The sequence below is a fragment of the Mastacembelus armatus genome, chromosome 14 (assembly GCF_900324485.2).
Source record: "Mastacembelus armatus chromosome 14, fMasArm1.2, whole genome shotgun sequence".
Classification (NCBI taxonomy): domain Eukaryota; kingdom Metazoa; phylum Chordata; class Actinopteri; order Synbranchiformes; family Mastacembelidae; genus Mastacembelus; species Mastacembelus armatus.
Window position 1 is genome coordinate 19,539,174 of NC_046646.1, and position 20,793 is coordinate 19,559,966.

Sequence of the window (20,793 nt, forward strand, 5' to 3'; positions counted from 1 at the left end):
TTGTCAACACTGATCCAGCTCCCACGACAACCTTTCAAAATATGTTCCTGCTCCAAAACTCTACCCAGAAGAAAGATGATAGTGCATAATATGGAGCTGGACAGTATACTGATACAAATGCTCATCATCTGTCATTGTCATCATATAATTTTTCATTTGAAAATTTAATCGTGCCTCCTTAAAAATATGTTTAAGTCTGACTGATTTGTTTTACCATTAATTTTTAATGGAATGTAATTGCTGCCTGAATTGCTACATTCTAAATGGAAGTCACAAAACTTTTTGTCCTTTCTAAAATATTCTCACTAAAGATGTTGATTTGTATTTGTTCTAAGGTTGTGTTTCTGAGACACAGTGCCTACTTCATCATTTATCAGCGTGTGTGATACAGTTTTTTTTACTTTATTTCATAAAAGATTAGGTAAAATTCTGATTTAACAACATGGCTACACTGTGTAAGCAATAATTGAACCCTCAGGTCAAAAAGCGTTTACTCTTTATGGGCTTTTTATATTAATATTTCAGCCATGTGTGTTACAACATAGTCTCATAAATAAATGTGTCACACAGTGCTGCAAATAAAACTAAAACAATGTGCACAGATGTACCAGGGCCTAAGAGGTGAACTACATGCTTTTTTTGATTTGGGGGAACTGACATTTGAAGTGGAATTTCTGCAAAACTGTCTCTGCAGGACTGAAATTTTGTGTGTGTGTGTGCTGTCAGGAGTCCGTTCCCAATTGGCGACAGGGTGACCTTCTGTGGAAAGAAGTGTGTGTGTCAGCAGTGCTCGCAATCTCTGAACAGCGACAAGCCCGTCAAGGTCCATGGACCAAGCTGTAAGAGGCAAACACAAACATATACACACACATGCAGCTGTTGTTTTGATAGCTTCTGTTTTACCATGGCATCTTGACAAAAATCAAAACATAGTTATTGCTTTTTTTTACCTGAGGATTATGCAGTAAATTCTCAAATGAAAGATCTGTGCTGTCCACCTGATGAACACTTCAAAACACCTTCTCTGCAGCCACACAGACACACACACATGCACACAGAAGGTGGTTTGCTGCTCCAGGTAGTCATGTGACCTGGTTCTGGTAGTTCCATCTGGCAAAGCTGAGAGGCAAAGGCAGCACAGAAAGATGATGGATCAAAAAAAAACACAAAGATGCTCTTATCTTCCTCATGTCCTTAGCTGCTTCTCCTCTCCTCTCCTCCAGACTGTGCAGGCTGTGGTGAGGAGATCAAACAGGGTCAGTCTCTGCTGGCTCTGGAGAGACAGTGGCATGTCAGTTGTTTTAAATGCCGAACATGTGGCTGCGCACTCACCGGAGAGTACATCAGCAAGTAGGTGGCTTGATCCCCCAGATGCATGTATGTTTCTAGGTATATGTGGAAACGTCAAGGATTTTCTCAGCAAGTTCACTAAAATTGTTGCTTGTGTGTAGGAGGTTCAAACCGAAGCTACAAAAAGTTACTTAATGCTGGTGTTAAGAATGCTTTTTTTTTTTCTGCATGGAAAGTAGGATTTGTTCCACCAGTTCTCTACATCAGCTAAATCAACTCAAGGACACCTCAGTATTCATTCAGATGTTCATGCTTGGAAGGCACAACGAAGTGTCTTTTGTGAATATTTTAGGAATCTGTTGTTTCTGCTCCAGTTGCTCCCTAGATCCAGGCATTAAAAAACAATGTGAGACTCTTCTTTCTGTCCGGCAGGGATGGGATACCGTACTGTGAGACTGACTACCACACTCAGTTTGGGATCAGGTGTGAGAGCTGTAACAGGTACATCAGTGGCAGAGTACTTGAGGTGAGTGCATTTGTGCATGTGAATACATACATTTGTGTGTGTGGTCAGGACAGATGTGAACAACAGGGAGAATGTGCATGATTTTCGTCTGTGTGGAAGAATGTGTGGGTGGGTGTGTGTGTGTGTGTGTGTGTGTGTGTGTGTGTGTCAGGCTATAAAAAACTGTGAAAAAACGCAGCTGTCCCTCTTTAAGAGAATGAAGTGTTGACTGATGATGAAGCAGCTTTGGAAAACCAACAAAGCAGCACTCTCCCATCTCCTCTACCCTATTCATCCTTTTTTCTCTATTCCATATCATGCCTCTCCCCATTTTTCACTCCTCATTGTTTTTCTCTATTTCTTATCACCACTCTGTTCTCGTTTCCTCATTTGTGCCTGCTTTTGTTTCTTTCTGTCCTATTTATTTCTTCTTGCGTCCTTCCTCTCCGTTTCGTGTCCTTTCTATCTGTCCTTCAGGCTGGAGGGAAGCACTATCACCCCAGCTGTGCCAGGTGTGCCCGCTGTCACATGATGTTCCTGGAAGGAGAGGAAATGTACCTTACAGGTGAGATAAACAAGGAGAGGAGGGCGAGGCAAATTGTATAGTATATGGTATATTGATTTTTAGTTCTGTTAGTAGATGTTGGTGGCAATACGAAGATGCTCCTGCCTTTTTATGGCTAACAAGCATAAAAATAGACTTGTGTCATCTATTGAATTAGCTGTTCCCTGCAAGTATCCAGATGGCCTGAGTGTTTCTACATCTGTGTGAAGCAAAGAGAGAAGGGAATTCAGAGAGAAGCAGGATACAACCACCTGATAAATGGCTGCTTGCTGCTATATAAATAGTACTGTTATATAGGCTATTGAGCTCGGATATAACACTTGTTAGTACACTCGCACAAATACACAAACACACACCTTCAACCACCTTTTCCTTACTCACATTTTCTGGATACACACAAAGGCTGGAGTCAATTACCTCTCAACTTTTGCCTTTGCTGCTGTGTCCATTATTCAGCTCTGCCACTGACAAAGTTAATCTGAAACCAGCCAAGCACTGGAGGTTTAAATTGAATCATCCAGGAGCTTCTGTATTTCAAATTAGATTGTGGTAATTAAAGTTAATCAGCTCAATTATGGATTCAGCCCTACTTGACTTTGTGGGACACACTTGCATTTTTATGTATTTTGCCTACTGTTTTTTACCCAAATAAATGTCTCACAAGGGAGAAGTTTATAGTGAAGTTTACTGTAACGTCACCCATAACTGTGCCAGTGTGATAAAGTAGCATAAAAATGAACTGTAGAGACTGGGGTGGAGTGTGTAGTATATAGTAGGAACAACCATTTGAAAACATCACTATTAAACATTTTGTAGACACTACTATACAGTGTTACCTTTATTCCTGATAAACCACATGAGAACACACTGTACAACCTTTTCCAGCCATACTTGAAAATAAGCCATTCCAAACTGTCCTCATGTTTCTTTAAGATAAAACAGAAAATATTCAAATAGCACCTGCACAGAAAGTGCTACACCATTAACTTTAGGTGTGAAATGGCATTTTGTTTAACACAGATGACTTTGACTTACTGAGGGGAATCCAGATTAAATGTACAGTAGAGGTACTGTACCAAACATGTGTCTGACACACAGTGTCCCAGAGTCACCACACAGGTTTGACACCTCCTGTTTCACCTCATTGACATTCTGCTGCTCTCCTGCTCGCACCAGTAAAACTAGGCATTTGCATATTGAACCTGAAGTCTCTGTGTTTGCATGTAACAAATACATGCGAGCGTCATTTTCTGTGCACCGACTTGCATGCATATTTGTGCATGATTGAAGCTGTGTGTGCATATGTGTGTGTGTGTTTGTGCTTGGTGTTTGTGTTTCTGTATATATATATATATGTGTGTGTGTGTTGAGCTCCAATAAACTGCCCCACGGTTCTATTCACTCCTTTTGATGACTGCAGACATGTAGGTGGACTGAGCAATCACCCTCATGAGATAGATTCAATTACAACACATACACACACCCTCTTGCAATCAATCTCATGATGCATGTCTGGAATAAGAATGGTGTGTGAGTGTGTGTGTGTGGATGTGGGTGTGGGTGTGTGTGCGAGCTATTTAAATGGATAGATTAGATGGATGAAGTCTGAAAACATAAGTGTGTTGTTAGCAAACCTCCAGTTCATTCACATCAAAGCATCATAACACCTCCACTATCTTCTCAGTAATTCTGCCATAAATAAGTCATTGCTGGTGTTCATGTTTGGGGCTGGAAAAAAAGATAACTGTGATTAATCTGTCTGATTTTTACTCATCAACAGTAACAGTCTGTAATCACAGTCATAAGATATTCAGTAATTCAGATGGCCAGTCAATCCTCATAACTGACATCAATTTGTGAGTAAAAGTGAGTAAGAGATGAACAAGTTACTATTTTCAGACATATTCAGATTCACATCCTATCCAAAAAAGTCAGCCCTGTGCTCAGTAATATATATTAATTTGGGAAAAATGACTATAATGGTCCTTAGTAATAAGGGGCAGTTATTTAAAGCTTAATGTGTGTGTTTTTTTGGGGGGGGGGGGGGTTTGTTATTCACAGAATATAAACAAGAAAGAAGAAATTATGTAGATTTGCATTTAAAAAATGAAAATAAGAGAAAAGAAAATATTCTGATCTCCAAGTATGATATTCTGATTATATCTGCATTTACAGTATGTGCTTTTGTGTGATTTCTAATGACTCACTCTCCTTTACCTCTCCTTTCTTTTTTTTAACTCTCGATGAAGATTAGATTTGAAAGGGATCTGAATTGTAACAGCATGATGTTTATACTCTCTCATTACAGCATGATTCAGCAAAAGCAAAAACGTCTGAAGCCATTGAAATATCTGGTGTGTTACAGAGTCAGAATTTCAGATAGCATAATCACAAACGTCAATATTGTTTAAGTAGTTTTACAATAGCTGCCTTCACTGGTCAAGACAGGGAGTCCAGTTTGGTCCACTCAATAACCTAATTATGCAGAAAGTTAAGAAAAGGGGAAAATAGCCAAAGATTCATTTCTATATATGCTTGTTAACAACAGACAGGGACTCAATAATAAAGATTAAATTTTTATTTCGTGACAAATTTCAGGCAGCTAATTTTCCAGGAGCTGCTGTAGCAGTTTTGTGGATGAAATTCCTTTCCTCTGCACTATTTAGATTCTCCTCATAAAGGAGACAAAGGATCTCAAGTCCAAGGCCAAACAGCTTTCCGCAGCAGAGTTGAGGCGCGTGGGTGGGACGGGGGTGCACTGAATCACCACGCATGGTTTCTGTCGACACTATTGATTTTGTGTGTGTGTGTGTGTGAGAGAGTGTGTGGTTGTTGTGTGCGTGTGTCCTTCTTTGTTTCTGTGTATCGCTGCATATTTGTGTGTGTGCAGGTCAGATTTATGCTGTTGATGGTTGTTGTATATTAGAATCATGATCAGCTAACTGCGTCCATTTGGCTGGCCTGCACCACCCTGAGGCCCAAGAAAATTATACAGATAGCGTGTGTGTGTTTGTGTGTGTGTGTGTGTGTGTGTGTGTGTTCAGAGCGGATATATTGTTGTCATTATCGCTATCAGATCCACATGTATATAACATCCTGACATTAGTGGTTTATTGTTATGAATCTACTGTAAAAGCCATCATCCATTCCCCGGTTCCTCTTCTACTTTATAGTAGAGTTTCCTTTCCCTCTTTTTCTATTGCTGCGTTTCCCTTGTTCTTTTTCTCTGTATGCATCCCTTATCTCTCAGGACACCTACTGTCTTCCTCTTTTGTCCTCTCTGTGTCTCTGTCAGGTTGCTGATCACCTCACAATTCAGAAAAGTTTTTCTGGAACAGTGTTTGTGCACAGGATATGCCATAAAAATGGAACTCTAAATTACAGAAGTAATAATACAGTAAGCACTAACCAATTGTACTTTCTGTGTAGGTATATTATATACTTCTTTGCCTTTTTATCTTTCTTTCTTGCTATTTGGTGCTCTCTTACGTAGTTACAGTAATTACTACAAATGTCAACATTGTGATGGTGCTAGAGTAAAACTCAGGAGACCACCAGAAGTCTGCAGGATTCATGTTCTGGTGACTCCAAATGTCTGTACAAAATTTCAATCCATCCATTATGTGTTGAGATATTTTAGTCTAGACCAAAGAGCTGGGCTGGCCATTGCTGAATCCTGCAGCCACACTGTGAGCATGTTCATGTCTTTATGTCTTCCTCTGTTTATTTATATGGCAAAGACTTACATCCTCTGTCTTCAGACTATCTTATGTTGTGTGTGTGTGTATGTGTGTGTCGTGGATTGATCTTGATGCACCTGGGAAAGGCTGATCTACTCTTCATAGGATCCCATAAAACTGTATGGCTGCTGCCCACCCGCAATAAACAAAGTGTGTGTGTGTGTGTGTGGGTGTGTCTGTGTCTGTGTCTGTGTGCGTGCATATATGTGCACGTGTGTAGGTTCAGATGTTTGGCACCCCATGTGTAAAGAAGCAGCTCGGCTGGAGAGAAAACTGAGGGTGAGTGATATTCAAAGTACCCACAATCCCCTGCACCTTCTCACTATGTCTGTTCCGTCCTCTCTCTTTCTCCTCATTATGCATCTAATGCTTTTTGTCTTGCTGTAAAAGTACTGCTTTTAATTATAAGATAAAGTTTTTTGGAAACCCTTTTGTATGTTTTACAGTACCACATGCAGTTTATACTGTAGCACTGGAGGGAAAGAATACACCAGTGTAGTTGCTTTATTTGGTAGAATTTATCCAAAAAGCATTATATTGCTCTGTTTCAAAGTGTTGTATTTGAAATATTCATAAGGTCTGCAATTTGGTAGCTGCCTGCCAGACCCAAGAGTTGCGAATCAAACGATGTGAGCTCATCCCATGAGCACATTGAAGGAATTTGTATATACTGTTCTCCTCTTCTCAAAGAATATTCTTTGTCTGAACATGCACATTCAGGATACATGAAATATTTTGCACTGTTCAACTTAAACTGAGGAAACGCCATCAAAAATGTTATCTACATTGAGATTCAGTCTGTGAAATACCTACAAGATGATACTAAGACTGAACTCAGTAAAGACTTGGTAACACTTTATTTATACCTGCACACTGTGCACACCATGTCAAAAAAGGCCATAAAAAAGATACACACAAGTTTAATTTCCTGAACTTTAAGTGCTATTCAGGTAATAAAATCTAAAGATTGCTGTTGCTTATAGGAGCGGCTGTGGGTTTAATCTCAGAAGGAGCCACCTGGCAATAAAGATTAAAAACCATAGAATAACTATATTTGATTTTGCTATATCGGAGAGAATCAAAATTGTAGATGTTTGTAAAACTGTGGATGCTGTGTAGTTTTTTGCAATTTGAATGCCATTTATTAAATTAGTCATACATTTCACCATTTGTCCCACCAGCTGAGACGTACCTCTGAGACAGCATCCATTTCTCCTCCTGGCTCCTCTCCTCTCCTCGGGTCTCCGCACCGGCTCATCTGTGTAAGTAATTGTCATCATCGTGGTTACACCATCATCGCCACGGTCACTGTCACACCTGCCAATCAAATACAGCCAACAGAGACGGATGCATGGCATTCGTGAAAGGTCATTCTGTTTCGCACCCCATCCATCTGTCTCCCTGCTTCGCTGTATGGATGTATGTCTGCAGCAATGTGAAAATTACAGTAAGCCTTCAATGTTAATAAAACATTTTATTTTGGGACTTTTCATTGCAACAAAGGACTCTGCACATTTATTTTCACATTCACGTGAATGAATGAAAATGTCAGGACTTTCACAAATGCTTTTTCATCGGCTATGACTTAGCAGGTTATTTATACTTACTCACCTGACAGATGCTTATTCAGTTCTGTCACTCTGCAGCATTTCTTTTACTTTCTCAACATGTCTACCAAGATATCAGGCTTTTTGTTTGTCATCACATCACTTTGTGTTATTCTGTTTGTTGGCTTTGCCTCCAGCCTGTTTGTTTGTGCCTGAATTGCTATTTATGTCCACTTTTCTTTTTATGACTTTGTTTCCATTTACTGTCTCCCTCTCCCTCTCTCTCTCTGTCTGCCTGTCTCTCTCTCATAGTCCAAGGCTAGCAGTGATGTTTTGGACTATAAGCACCTGGCAGCTCTGCCCAGGGTCAAAGCCATATATGATGTCCAGCGGCCTGACATCATCCCTTATCAGGCCGACCATGCACGCACACATTTCTCAGATGACACTCTGGAGCGATACAGCTGTGAACAGGTCCACACATACACACACACACACACAAACACCCATAACTGTCATCTGTAATAAACAATAATGACAAATATATTTTCTTCTTCATCTTATCCAGTCGCTGGGTTCCTTATCGCCGTACTCTCATGTAAGTACCCCTACCAGCAATTTTACCTTTCTGTCTAGTGACTCAGGAGGTATACTGTATGTTACACAAAGGTAGTAACTGACAATTGACAAAAATGAATGTAAGTGTATGGACAACACAGGTCATGAGTTAAGATCAGGGATAGATTTTCAGCACTTACTTTTCTTCATAATCAATTATTCTTAGTACATATTTTACATTACTCTGAAATTTCACTTTGACACTTTGATGAGTGAGCTACAGCAAGTCCAATCTTGCCCAGATGATTTTTCAAGGAATTTGTACAAGTGGATGCTGGGAGGTTTAGGGAATAAATATAAAAACTCATGAACATTTTTGGTAACACCCTCACAAGACTCCTAAGATCACTGAGTTTGGCCATGAGGTTTCACTTAACTCATCAAAACTTGTCATTATTACACTTTGAACCTCATCCATCTGGACCCTTCCGGTCTGGAGTTTGCATATTCATGTTGTGTCTAGGTTTCTTCCAGATACTCCAGTTTCCACCCACAGTCACACCCAGTTCCCCTCTTAATAAGATAGCCAGTACAGAAAAAGGATGGACAAGACAAAACCTGCAGTTTCTCACTGTTTAAGTGACTGCACTAAACTACACTAATACCCTGCTGCTCCAGTGTCATATTTAACATACACATAGAAAGTAAAGGTGGTATTGATCTAACTCTTGGCATAAAGTGAATAAGCATATTTCCTAAAAATGTCACTGTTTGTAGTATAAGGGATATAATATATAGTGTGGTTCTGGGAAATAATTAATAGTAATATTGGTTTAAACATTCACATATTACTGACCAAATATCCTGCAAAATGTTTTTGTGAAATCGTAGCTGTGCTAAGAAGACTTCTGGTAGCAGTGCACAATATAGAATATTAAACTGCTTTTGCTGTGATTAAAATTGCGTTTTGGACGAAGCCTTGTGTAGTCTAACTTACTGCATTAGTAAATGAGAGCACATTCTCTCTCTCTCTCTCTCTCTCTCTCTCTCTCTCGCTGCAGGATCTCTTGGACGCCATGGAGCTGAGAACGAGGCGTTCGTCCAGCTCCGCCTTCACCGACTCTCCCGCACACAGTCGCCACAGAGGCTCCCCACTGCATTATTATCTCGCTGGTAATGCATCTACTCAAGAAAACACACACATGCACAGAAAATATGAGGTCCCTAACTGCAGAAAGGTTCTGGCTCTTTGACTGGGAGCAGCAGGGGGTTAAGGGCTGTCTGTCATTAGCCTGTCTTTCTGTTTGGGGACAATGGCCATTCAGTTGCTCATGCTTTGGTGTCTCTCACTGTGATTGGCTGCACTGACTTCAGGCAGTGACAGTGGCAGGAGTTCAGAGCCCAGGTGTGCCACACCCAATACCACCTTCCCAGCCCCCAAGCATTTCCATGTGCCAGGTAGGCCATCATCTGTGAGCTGTATACTAACCCAATTTCCAAAACTCATGAATTATTTTAGTGTTTAAAATCAATGAAATACATCATATACAGCAAACATGAATACACCCCCTGTCAAAGTTAGTAATAAGTAATTTCAAATCTATTTGTATTTGTTACAGGCATTCAGTCTAAGGTGTATTCACGTGGTTGATGTTGTACTTTGGAGCCATGTTTTCAGTGTAGTATTTCTAAACAGTTTTTTATTTGCACAGAAATTAATTAATACATAAAGTCATCCAAAAATAATGGAGATTCATTGATAATGCAAAAGAAACCTGATAAATTTGAGGTGTCTTTGGACATATTTTAATGAGGTCTTATCCATAAAAATGTACAGCCGTTATCTTGTTTTCAGAGGGAAGGTCTCTATTTTACTGACCTGGAGTTCTTGTAAAACATATAATTGCTTTTATCTAACAACTAATACCAGTTCATTTTATTTACATCCAGTCACACCTCCACTTTAACAAGTTAATGTGTCCCTCCTGAATGTTTCACTCCCTCACTTCGCTTTAGAAGGCTGTCACTCTTCACTGCAAGCTGTGCATTTGGTTTTCCTTCATCACTTCCTCCTCTGCCTTCAGTCCATTTCGCACTGCATGTTCCCACTCTCTTCTTGTTCAGATTCTGTTATTCCTTGCCAGCCCTGCGACAGCACTCCCCCCATGCTTTTCACCACTGAGCAAAATGTATTTGGTCGATGCTTTTATCCAAAGTGCCTTACGGGATCATGACTGAATACAAATTTAGCCTGGGTGGCCCACCTAGGAGTCAAAACTCTTGGTGGGAAAAGTGGCAAACTGCATATTTGGAAGTATTTTAAATATATATATATATTTTGTCTTTATTTGTTGTTGCTTTATTGCAGGTTTTCAATTATAACTATTTAAAGTGTGCTGTAATATGTAGTTTTGGTGCTAAGATCTGAATGACTTCACAGGATGCTCCACCAAATGAGAGCTACAAGGTGCAAAGTGCTTCTATCATTTCTAAATTCTTCCTCTTCTCCTCTTTATCTTTTCCTTTGCCTTTCCATCCGGTCTTCTCTACACCCTTTAACTGCTCTCCTCCCTCTTCTTTATTTCTGTGCCATCTGCTGCTCTTTCCTGTAATAAGCCTGGAAGTCTGTGTTAATCAGCCTCTCTGCATGTCAGTCAGGTTGGCCTGATGAATGGCATCGACTTCCCTGTAGCAGTTTATTACCTGTGCTGTCACCTTTATGGTTAAGAAGGCTGTAAATGTATACAGTTGATTAGGTTGGACGGGACAACTGAGAAACCCAGATTCTCCTCTCCTCTCCCTGCACTAGTCTTCTGACCTATTTCTCTTATCTTTATGCCACTAATTATTTTTTCTCTTCTGTTCTCAGTTTCTGAGGAAACCAACATCTATAGGAAACCTCCAATCTATAAGACACAAGGTGAGTCGGCTCCTTACAATGCTGTGCTTTGTCAGGCTGTCTACCTGTCAGCCAGTTGTTTGCTGCACCCATTGTCATTACATTATTAGTATGAAACATGCTTCGTTTTGACTTAATGAATCAGTTGCAGAAAAGCTAAGGTGAATTATAGTTCTGTCACATCCAGTGACATTCAGTCCTCCAAACTAACTTTTCTCAAAAAGGAAGCAGTCAGTGAAAAGGAAAATATTTTCCTCAGCTTAGGTTTGAATGCAGTGTTTCTGGAACCCTATAGGAGAACCTGAAAACAATGTAAAATTAATTGTCCAGTATTTTTTAAAAAGTGTTTGAGTCATCAATCAAGAAAAAATTGTAAACATTCACATTCAGGTTTCAGTTTCTGAGATGCATTAAATATATTTGGGTTTTCAAGTGTTGGTAGTTCGTAGTGTAAGCTGACTTGGCTAAACTAAAAAGAGACTAGAACTATAAATGCGAAGTTTCATAGTTATAGACACATCAGAAGTGAGATTACAGATTCAGTTGTTGATTCGAGAGGTGGGAAGTAAAGCCCAAAGAAGCAGTGCCAAATGCTCAGTGTGTAGGTGATCCATCAGTGCACAGACGGCAGGTTCAACAGAGTTACAGTTCCTCGCAAACACCACTGGATGATTTACACTGGGCTGCAAAGTGCTGACAAACCCTTCTCTCTTCAGACTGAGGAAGCAGTCTGTGGTCGGGGACATGTGGACAAATCTAAATTTACAGCATGAAGCACTTGTAGAGCAGTTTTCATATGAAGGCAAAGTACCACAATCAGGTTCATAAACTGCATATTTATAACTATAATGTCTGTCACAGTAAAACCTAGATGCAAAAGGTTTTTAGACATCCTCGAAGTTATATTGAAGGAAATAGAATCTGCTACTGAGGAAAGATGCGATATGCGAGAACAATAAATATTTCGTAATGCAGCAAGTATTGCAGATGAATTGTCTGCCCTAATTGAACACCTCTAGTTGCATGATGGTGATGCATAATGTTGTGTTTTTTCTGTTTGTTGCTGAACACCCCTTCAATATATATTTGAATTGTAAAAATGTTACCAGTATCAGGGTTATGAGGTTGCTTTTCCCACACACATGGTGGTGTTATCCATGGTGTTTGTTCTCCATGTTGCACATGAAACAATGATGAATTACCTAATAAATAAAAAACGTCATAATCCTCTCCCCTAAAAAATAATCACAATTAGTGGCTGGATTTCTCGGTTGGATTTGTGTGTTGTATAAGTCTGTCATCCAAAGACCAAAGGTCACATTGATGCATGTGCAGCATCAGTCAAAATATGACCTTTGTTGCATGTCACTAATTATTCTCTTATATTTCTTATCACACTGAAAAAAGCCCAAATTTCTTCAACAGTTTTCTATAAGATACTGGATTTCCTTGCTCTCACTGGAAGTGGTGTATCATATCCCATCACATATTCTCCCTGACCTCCTTTTCATTCTCCGTTCCCTTCTTTTTGATGTGTGTTCCACCCCCTGCTGTGCCCTCCCCTCTCTGTAAGTAAATGCACTGCTTTGTCCATCCTGTTTCTCCTGCACTCCCCCATAAAAAGACACAAAACCTCTTGCACACATGCTGGTTGAACTGTGAAACATTTTAAAGATCAGCAGCAAACAATTCAAACCATGGGTGTAACACAATTTAGCATTTTCTATCATTGTCTTTCCCTCAGACATCTGTGCCACTCGAACAGCCAATAAGAGTAAGACCAATGAGAACCTCGTCAATTCTAGCCGCCTTTCCACCTCCAACTGCAACACCATTTATCACCCGGACTCCAATTACTACCCATATACTGGATCTCCTAAAGGTGCTGCTCCATCTCTTTCTCACACTTCTACATATACATGGGATATACTGACACCATAAACACCTACTGCACACACATTACCTATAGACTACCTGAGGACCTAAAGAGATATTCGTCAGTCAATTTAAAAGTGAAATGTTCACTTGTCTCTGCTTCTAATTTGCTTTCTTTTGCTTTGCATCTGTCTTTGCTCTTTTCTCCCTCCATCTCTCTCCAGTCTCCAGGGTGAGGAGGTTTTCATCTGGAGGAGAGGAGGATGGATGGAACCACAATCTAAACAGGGTATTAAAGGAAGACAGTTTCCTGTTACTCCTTTTTATATTATGTGTGTGTGCGTGTGCGTGTGTGTGTGTGTTAATATTTAATGAGCCAGTTAATTAAATTATTTTTTTCCAACCTCACCCACTGGACCTTCTACTTTCACTTCATATTCATTCCCCTGTCTGTCCGAACAACAACCATCACCCTTTCTTGTCTCCTCCTGCATTGTTCCATCGCTACCTATCAACACATCCATTCCACTCAACCAAATCTTATTGTTCCATCTATCTGTACATTCGCACACCATCATTCTTTCTGGTTTCTTTTACCCATCCTTCTATTTCTTCCCTCTGCTCTTCTTTCCTTGTCCCTGCATCCCTCCCCACAGGGAATTGGCAGGATGATCCTGAAGGAGGAGATGAAGGCGCGGTCAGGTCATCACGACAATGACCAGTGGGGGAGCAGACGCAGTTCTCGCTGTAGCAGCAAGGAGACACTAAACAATCTGGGATACAGCTCCCTCAATGGCTGTAAGTCTGCGTGTGCGCTTTTCTCCCTTCTTGAATATGTCAGTAGATGGTTTTTGTTGATGAACAACATAGGTGACAGTGTTTGGCCTGTACTTTGTATTTGTATGTAGACTGCTATTTCAGCCTGGCCCATGTATAGGCTGATACTTGCTTCTTGCAGATACTTCGGTATCAGTGCATCTGCTTTAGGTTCATAAAGATCAGATTCTAACTAAAGATAGGTAATAGTGATGGTCGGTTTGTAATGCAGAAGGTTAGAAGTTAAGAGATTAATATAATCACATTTATAAGAGGAGGAATGTTTGTTGCGATGCAGACGTAAGCCTAATGGAGGGGTTTCCCACTTCTTTATAAACTCTCTCATCGATCTCCTTCCTCATTGCATTCAGCACGTGTAAGGGTGAGACAAAGATGGAGAGACTCAAAGAGAGAACGTTTAGGTGTAGGTCAAACGGGAATAGAAGAGTGGGTGTTATAGCAGGAGAGACAGAGAGAAAGTGAATAAGAGAGTGAGTGAATTAAATATAAGAGAGATGGAGTGTGTAGCTAAAGCAGTTTGGAGCTGTTCAGTGAAGTCAAGAGATAAGTCAGGGTCAGCGAGCGGTGGAGAGAGGGAAATGAGCACAGAGAGGTCAGACTGAGGGAGGTGTGGATAATGTGGGTGTTCAGTGCTGTGTAATCACGGTGGATTTATAGTATTGGCTGTTATTATAGTGATAAGCCACATCCTAAGAAGTGTGTCCTCACTGCTCCTGACTGGGATGCCCACCATTTGATAGAAACCACAGGGACTCCAAACACTGACACTCTGTCATTTACATTAAATGCTATTTTCTAGCCATGCTAGCAGTTTGGTTCCTGTCAGTCAGCTGGTTCATCACTTTGGTCTCATCTATCTCAGTAACTAAGTACCATGAATATTAGAAAACCCATCCTTGGTTCAGTCCTCTGACATTTCATCCAGCTCCATTATTGCCAAATTTTCAGTTTGTCCAATACGACTATAGACTGTAAAACTAACAACGTTCCCATCTGCTCAACTGTACTTTGTGTTTAGTGCAAATTAGAAGCTATTATTAAACTATAACACTAAACTAAGATGGTAAACACCTGCTGAACATTCACGTTTGCATTACGAGCATGTGAATGGTGAATGTGATGATGTCTCCCCGGGCCTCTTGGCTGTAGACTTCTGTTTGTAGTCTTCTTTCTTCATCTATAATGACAATAAAATGATAAACAAGAAAAATGCAAGAGCTACGTTTATATCCTCCTATATATCTTATGTCCGGATTCCATCAAGATATCAGCTGAGAGCAATAACCAAGTAAATCTCAAAACTGCAGCTCAGGCCATAAAAATTACAAAGTGCTGCACCATAAACATGCATTTTTAAAATTAGTGATTAAGTATAAACCCTGATGCTGCTTCATATTTTATACAATGTGTAGGTCTTGATGGTGGTTGTGTCTGCATGTTGCTGCTGTCTGTGGCACATCCTCACACAGCTGATGTTTTATGGATGTCCCAAAACATCTGGCCTTCTTTATTTCACTCTGAGTGAAAGCTGCCTCACTTCACTTTACTGTTTGTTCTCATACTTCTATTATGTCTTTTAACTGCACTCAACACAGTTTCACAGAAAGACAACTAACAGGTTTGCTATACTCTATAGCAGCTTTGAAGCTTTGATTGATATGTGTTCTGAGCTTGGTGTCAGTATAATATAGTAAAGTATGTTCATTTAGTTCACACTGGATTTGAAGCATTTCTTTTTGTTTTGCATTTAAAAACAGCATAAAGAACAGAACATTTCTATACAATACATGTAAATAAGTGTAAGATCTGAGTGGATGCAACATGTGATGTCTTTTTGCAGTCTTCTGATGTTATTACCTTGATTGTTTTTTTATATTATTTTTTATTATATTCTAAAGATAGTTTTTCAGTCTGTCCCCTTGCTGTCTCTCTGTCCTCAGCTCCCAGGTCTGTGTACAGTGCAGACAGCGGTGAGTGGTTCATCAGTCCTTATCATTGTGTTCTGATGTCTGAGGTCAGTTCATGGAGGCCAGTGCCAGAACAGACCGTCCTCTGCCTGATTCTCTTACTCCTGACGTTCTGCTGTGACTGCAGCAGAACTTTAAGTGGTTATTAACTCATGCACACACACACTCCTCTTTTCTTGTAAGTTAGAGGTGGGAAGATGATTGTTATTGTAGCTTCAACTTGTATTTACTGTAGCAGCTTATCTCTAGTGACAGCACTTATCCAGGATCAGTGTCCTCAGCCATTTGTTTTAAGAATTAACATCACACTCTACATGTATGTAGGCCTAACTTTTGATTGTAAAAATAGATTTATTTTATGCAGTCACATTGTCTACACTTGGCCTTAATCTTTGTAATGTGTCTTCTGTAGCTTGCAGGTTTAAACGCCATGTTTTCCTCTTGTCTTTACCATCTCTTTATTGCTTATGTCTATTTTAGCCCAGTAACATCCCATCTTGCTCTCTGAATGTGTTTTTGAATATTATGGACTTCATTCTTGAGCCATTAAACTAAAATAGATGGTTATAAAACGCTCCAAAAGCTTAATTGTTAGGATTCAAATGGCAGCAATCATCAAAGAGCAGCATGTCTACTACAAAGACATTGATAAATTAGATGCTCAGACTAGTAGTTTTCACACTATTTGGTATCACTTTGATGCAACAACCATATTTCTAAAACCCACATCATGACTAATGTATGAGACTCATTTCTTTGAAGATGACAAATTACAGTTCATCATCTCATACTCATGGTACAGTGGCTCCCCCCGTTCTGCTGCATCATGGTGTTTCACGCTCTTTGACATTGTACCATAATTTAATTCCTTCCAAACCAGAGAGAGAGAGAGAGAGAGAGAGAAAATGTGCGGCGGGGGGGCGGCGTGTAGAATCAGTGGAAGAAAAAAGAAGAGAGATGTTGAAGAGGCGAGTAAAGTAGAATTGCAGGAGACAGGACAGACAACATAATGATATGAGAGGAACGGTGTGACTCCACTGCCCTCTGCAGCTCTGGTTGCAGCAGTGCACGCCACAAAGTAAAGGATGACTGGATACCGATGATTACACAGAGAGATGCAAACATGTTGGAGGAGTGACAACAAACGGGAGAGATACATAAAAAAATATATTAGTGTATTAGTATCAGTGTGGTGCTTGGTTGTGACTGAAGGATGATTCTGTTGGTAGATGTACTGCAGTTCTAACTGTAACCTAACTCAGTTGAAACTGAGATAGGTTACATGTCATCCAAGGCCACAGTGGTGGTGTTTGTGGAGACACTGATTACAAGCTTCTAAAGTGATCACAGTGTGATCAGAGCCACATTTCTGTCAGGAGCCTGACAGGTGGGTGTTTGGAAGGCAGAGGTAGTCTTTCAGCTTCAGTATGTGACAGAAGAGCTGCTGCTTTTAATTCTTGTACCAAATGGGAGAAACTTTCCCCAGTGTGATATTCTGAGAAACTGGATGACGAAGACAAATTTGAAACCCTTTTCTAGTCCTTCTGCAGTGCTTAGAAAAGAAGATGTTGAAGAAGACACTGCTCAAATTTATTTACAAATGATCATTCATAGCCTTCCACCCGAGAGAGAGCTGGGATAGGCTCCAGCAGATCCCCGTGACCCTGAACAAGGAAAAAGCGGGTATAGAAGATGGATGGATGGATGGATCATTCATAGATCCTGACCAATTTTGGCACATTTATAACAAAGGTGCCTTTAAAGCACATATATCTCCCCTATCCAAATACCCATAACCCTCCCCTAATTTTTTCTGTGCAAACAGTGCATAATAGAAATAATAATATATGAGAAAATTAAACCAAATTCAGTGTGGAAATTCACTTGGAGATTCTACTTCCATTACATAATGCTGTTAAAAATAATATTTTTGGAAATATCTTTGAAAAAACAAATGCATTGTGCTTCTATTCACAAACTGAGTGTGTTTGTATTAGTTTGCACATTTCTAATGTTTGTTTACAATTATGTGTTTGTTCTTGCAGACTCATACATTGCCAAATCGGCCTCGTTGCCAGGCTACGGCAGGAATGGACTAAACAGGGTAAACAGTCGTGATTTCTGGTTGTGTGTGTCTGTGTGTGTTAGAGGGAGAGTGAGAGGGTGAACAAACTATAAACCAAAGGAAAACCCTTCATTTTCCACTGAACCTTTGAAACCCAGTGGCATCAAAATACCTGAAAACTGAAATAATGAACAGCTGGAAATATTAGTATTAATCAGTGTGATAAATTATTACAGAGAAAACATTACTTTCTCTCTGTTTTGCTTGATCCTTTCACTACATTATGACAGTAAAATTTATCTTACTGGCTCATGTTTTCTAAACTTCTTTTTTGTGTTTTGGCAGCCTGGAAGTGCGGGTGCAGATTATTTCCAGTATGACAGCAGTAATGCAGTTAATTGGCAGATCAGGGGTAAGCCTGTTATACATCTGCTTAACCCAATTCTTGTTTTCTCATAATTTACCTGCCCTCCTGATGCATATTGTTCTGTTTCATTAGGAGTGTGTATAATAATGGAATGAAGGTGGCAATGAATGCAACAGTTAACATTTCTACTGTATTTTTCTTCTCCCGTCTTTCAGAATACAAGGTGAGGTGCTCTTGCCAGGTGAACTGTTGCTAAAAAGAAGGAAAGGTCTGGATTAGTGGAAATTTGATAAGGATGTCATCTTTCCTTTTTTAAAGTTCAATCTATCTCAGTCTATCAATAACACTTACTTCTGACTGACTTGTTTTAACAACACCACTGTTACATTATCATAGAGCACAGTATTCGGTATTCTCTGGTTTTACAGAAAACTGATCGCTCTGTTTTGATGCCATACAGTGTTCGTTCAATACATCAATATAAGTAATAGTGTGAGTTGGGAGTTGGAAAAACCTTTTAAACCAACTTCAGCTGAAAACTGTTCACAAAACTTTCCTGTATTTTTTATATTTCAAGCAACCATTAAATAGGAAACCTTGATATATATTCTTGTTTGATCTACTGAGCATGCACAATTGTTAAATTTTGATTGACACCTAAATGACAGTGACAGTCATTTATTAGTGATACTGTGTTTTGTTAGATCTATCCCTATGAAGACTTAATGGTATCCATCAGAGGGCAGCAGCGTCTTCCCAGTGATGTGGACAGAGCCAGGCTGGAGGTACACTGCTACAGTTTTCTTAAAGCTGTCTGAACATAACATACTCAGACTTTCTGACTGGCTCTGTGTCTCTGTCTCTTCTGTTGTCCCAGCGCCACCTATCACCAGAGGAGTTCTACAGAGTCTTTGGCATGTCCATGTCTGCCTTTGACCGCCTAGCGCAGTGGAAAAAGAACGAACTTAAGAAACAGGTCCGACTCTTTTGAGAAAATTAAGTCACCAGGGCAGTTTGACCCAATCCTGATCTGCTGCCAAAAGCCTGTTTTGAAAAGTAGTCTCCAGTAAGGCCTACTGACCCAGACTGACTGCATCTCAGTGGTAGAAACTGGAGCTAAAGTGAAAACATCTACCACCAGGTCTCCCGCTCTTGGCAGACTTCAAATGGAGTGTACTTGGATTTTTTTAGGTAGTAAACATGAAGTCTGCCAACTTGCCCAAATGGAGAAATTAGAAGAAAGATAAGGGGGAGGCAACATGAAGAGACAGCAAAGTGCTGGAACAAGTTAAGAAATTGGCTGCTTCTCCTTCCATTACCAGCAGGTGGCAGTATGTTAATATGAGCATCAGGGTGGTAGTCTGATATCACTGCAAATTGAAGGACTTCATACCAGACTGAGGGTCTGCCACACTGACTGAAACCACCTAAAATTAGCAAAACAATTTGGAAACAAAGGGGTTGCCTGGGAGATGCTATACTCATTGGCTCCTAATCTGACTCAGTGGGAAGGTTACTGAGTGTTTTTGTAGTGTGCTAGTATTTAAACCAAAGTTTTTTTTTATTACTAGCATCTGTTTAATTTAAATATTTGAAGCCAGACCATATGGAGTTCTTTTCTATGGCATGAGCAGACTGTGTGATTGTAAGGTTTAATGTGAATGAACTTGTTCTGAGCTAAGACAAGTTAGTTAAGTTTAGAAATAAGGTTTCAGTATTATACATATTTCAAACTAACATGATTGTGTTTTCCTTATTTTATTTAAAGAAGGTGCATTTTTGTCAGTTTATACTTTATCATCTCGAAGTTCAGAATTATGATCAATCCAGACTGAATCTTGTTTGTGGCGTTTGTGTGTGTGCATGTGTAACAGCAATGACTAACTGAGGAGTTTCATCGATTATGCAAAACCCTCTAAATAGATAGACGATAAGAACAACAATTGAAAAGCAGGACAAAAGGAGGAAATGACAGGAAAGGAATGTGTGAAGCGATAAACAAAAAAGATGCAATGGGAAAAGAAACACTCACAAGGAAAAGCAAAACAGTGTCACAACAGGAAAGTATAAAGAAAAGATTTGTGTTTGCAATAAAACTGGTCTGAGCTGAATTAAAGCTGAAGGTGGAAAGTTTGTTACAAAGAGTGAGAAAAGTCTGTAAATGTAAAAGATAGATTTGTGTTGATCCCTTGCAGGGACTGAAACCACATGAGTTGTGTTTTGGGATATAGTGTGAGTGTTTACAGATCTGGAAAAATAAATCATGTGTATGGCACTTTAAGTCTTCAGTCTCTATTTATTGCACATTTACAAACCTGACTGTCTACTACCTTATTATTGTTATACAAGTATGTTTACTTTAGTTACTTTGGGGTTTAGGGGGCATTGGATCAATGAGTTTTTAAAGGAACATCTGAAAATGTTTGACTTAATTAAATTTTGGTTTGTATTTCCCAGAAGTTCACTAAATTGAATGGATTCTCTCTTGATAGTTTTCACCTTTGCCTCTTCATTCTTAAGTGCAGACTCTTTCTTCATCACAACTGTGGAATAAATGATGAGGTTTTTGGCAAAGTCA

General features: G+C 39.6%; 1 protein-coding gene across 3 annotated transcripts in view; it reads left to right on the forward strand.

Moving 5' to 3' along the window:
- The window catches only part of LOC113143520 (actin-binding LIM protein 3-like), a 32,795-nt gene extending 12,427 nt beyond the window's left edge, over positions 1 to 20,368 (forward strand). Inside the window, exons 4-23 of one of the 3 annotated variants that reach the window (XM_026329190.1) lie at positions 727 to 839; positions 1,224 to 1,350; positions 1,723 to 1,816; positions 2,273 to 2,360; positions 6,321 to 6,379; positions 7,282 to 7,362; positions 7,960 to 8,121; positions 8,216 to 8,245; positions 9,267 to 9,378; positions 9,580 to 9,663; positions 11,075 to 11,125; positions 12,849 to 12,986; positions 13,204 to 13,268; positions 13,636 to 13,777; positions 15,757 to 15,786; positions 17,829 to 17,887; positions 18,194 to 18,260; positions 18,431 to 18,438; positions 18,920 to 19,000; positions 19,093 to 20,368. In XM_026329190.1, coding sequence (XP_026184975.1) covers positions 727 to 839; positions 1,224 to 1,350; positions 1,723 to 1,816; positions 2,273 to 2,360; positions 6,321 to 6,379; positions 7,282 to 7,362; positions 7,960 to 8,121; positions 8,216 to 8,245; positions 9,267 to 9,378; positions 9,580 to 9,663; positions 11,075 to 11,125; positions 12,849 to 12,986; positions 13,204 to 13,268; positions 13,636 to 13,777; positions 15,757 to 15,786; positions 17,829 to 17,887; positions 18,194 to 18,260; positions 18,431 to 18,438; positions 18,920 to 19,000; positions 19,093 to 19,206 — 1,705 coding nt within the window. In that variant the 3' untranslated portion in view covers positions 19,207 to 20,368. The remainder of the gene's footprint in view (positions 1 to 726; positions 840 to 1,223; positions 1,351 to 1,722; positions 1,817 to 2,272; positions 2,361 to 6,320; positions 6,380 to 7,281; positions 7,363 to 7,959; positions 8,122 to 8,215; positions 8,246 to 9,266; positions 9,379 to 9,579; positions 9,664 to 11,074; positions 11,126 to 12,848; positions 12,987 to 13,203; positions 13,269 to 13,635; positions 13,778 to 15,756; positions 15,787 to 17,828; positions 17,888 to 18,193; positions 18,261 to 18,430; positions 18,439 to 18,919; positions 19,001 to 19,092) is intronic. The other 2 variants (XM_026329191.1, XM_026329192.1) reach the window with 2 other exon arrangements.
- Positions 20,369 to 20,793: the final 425 nt, after the last annotated feature.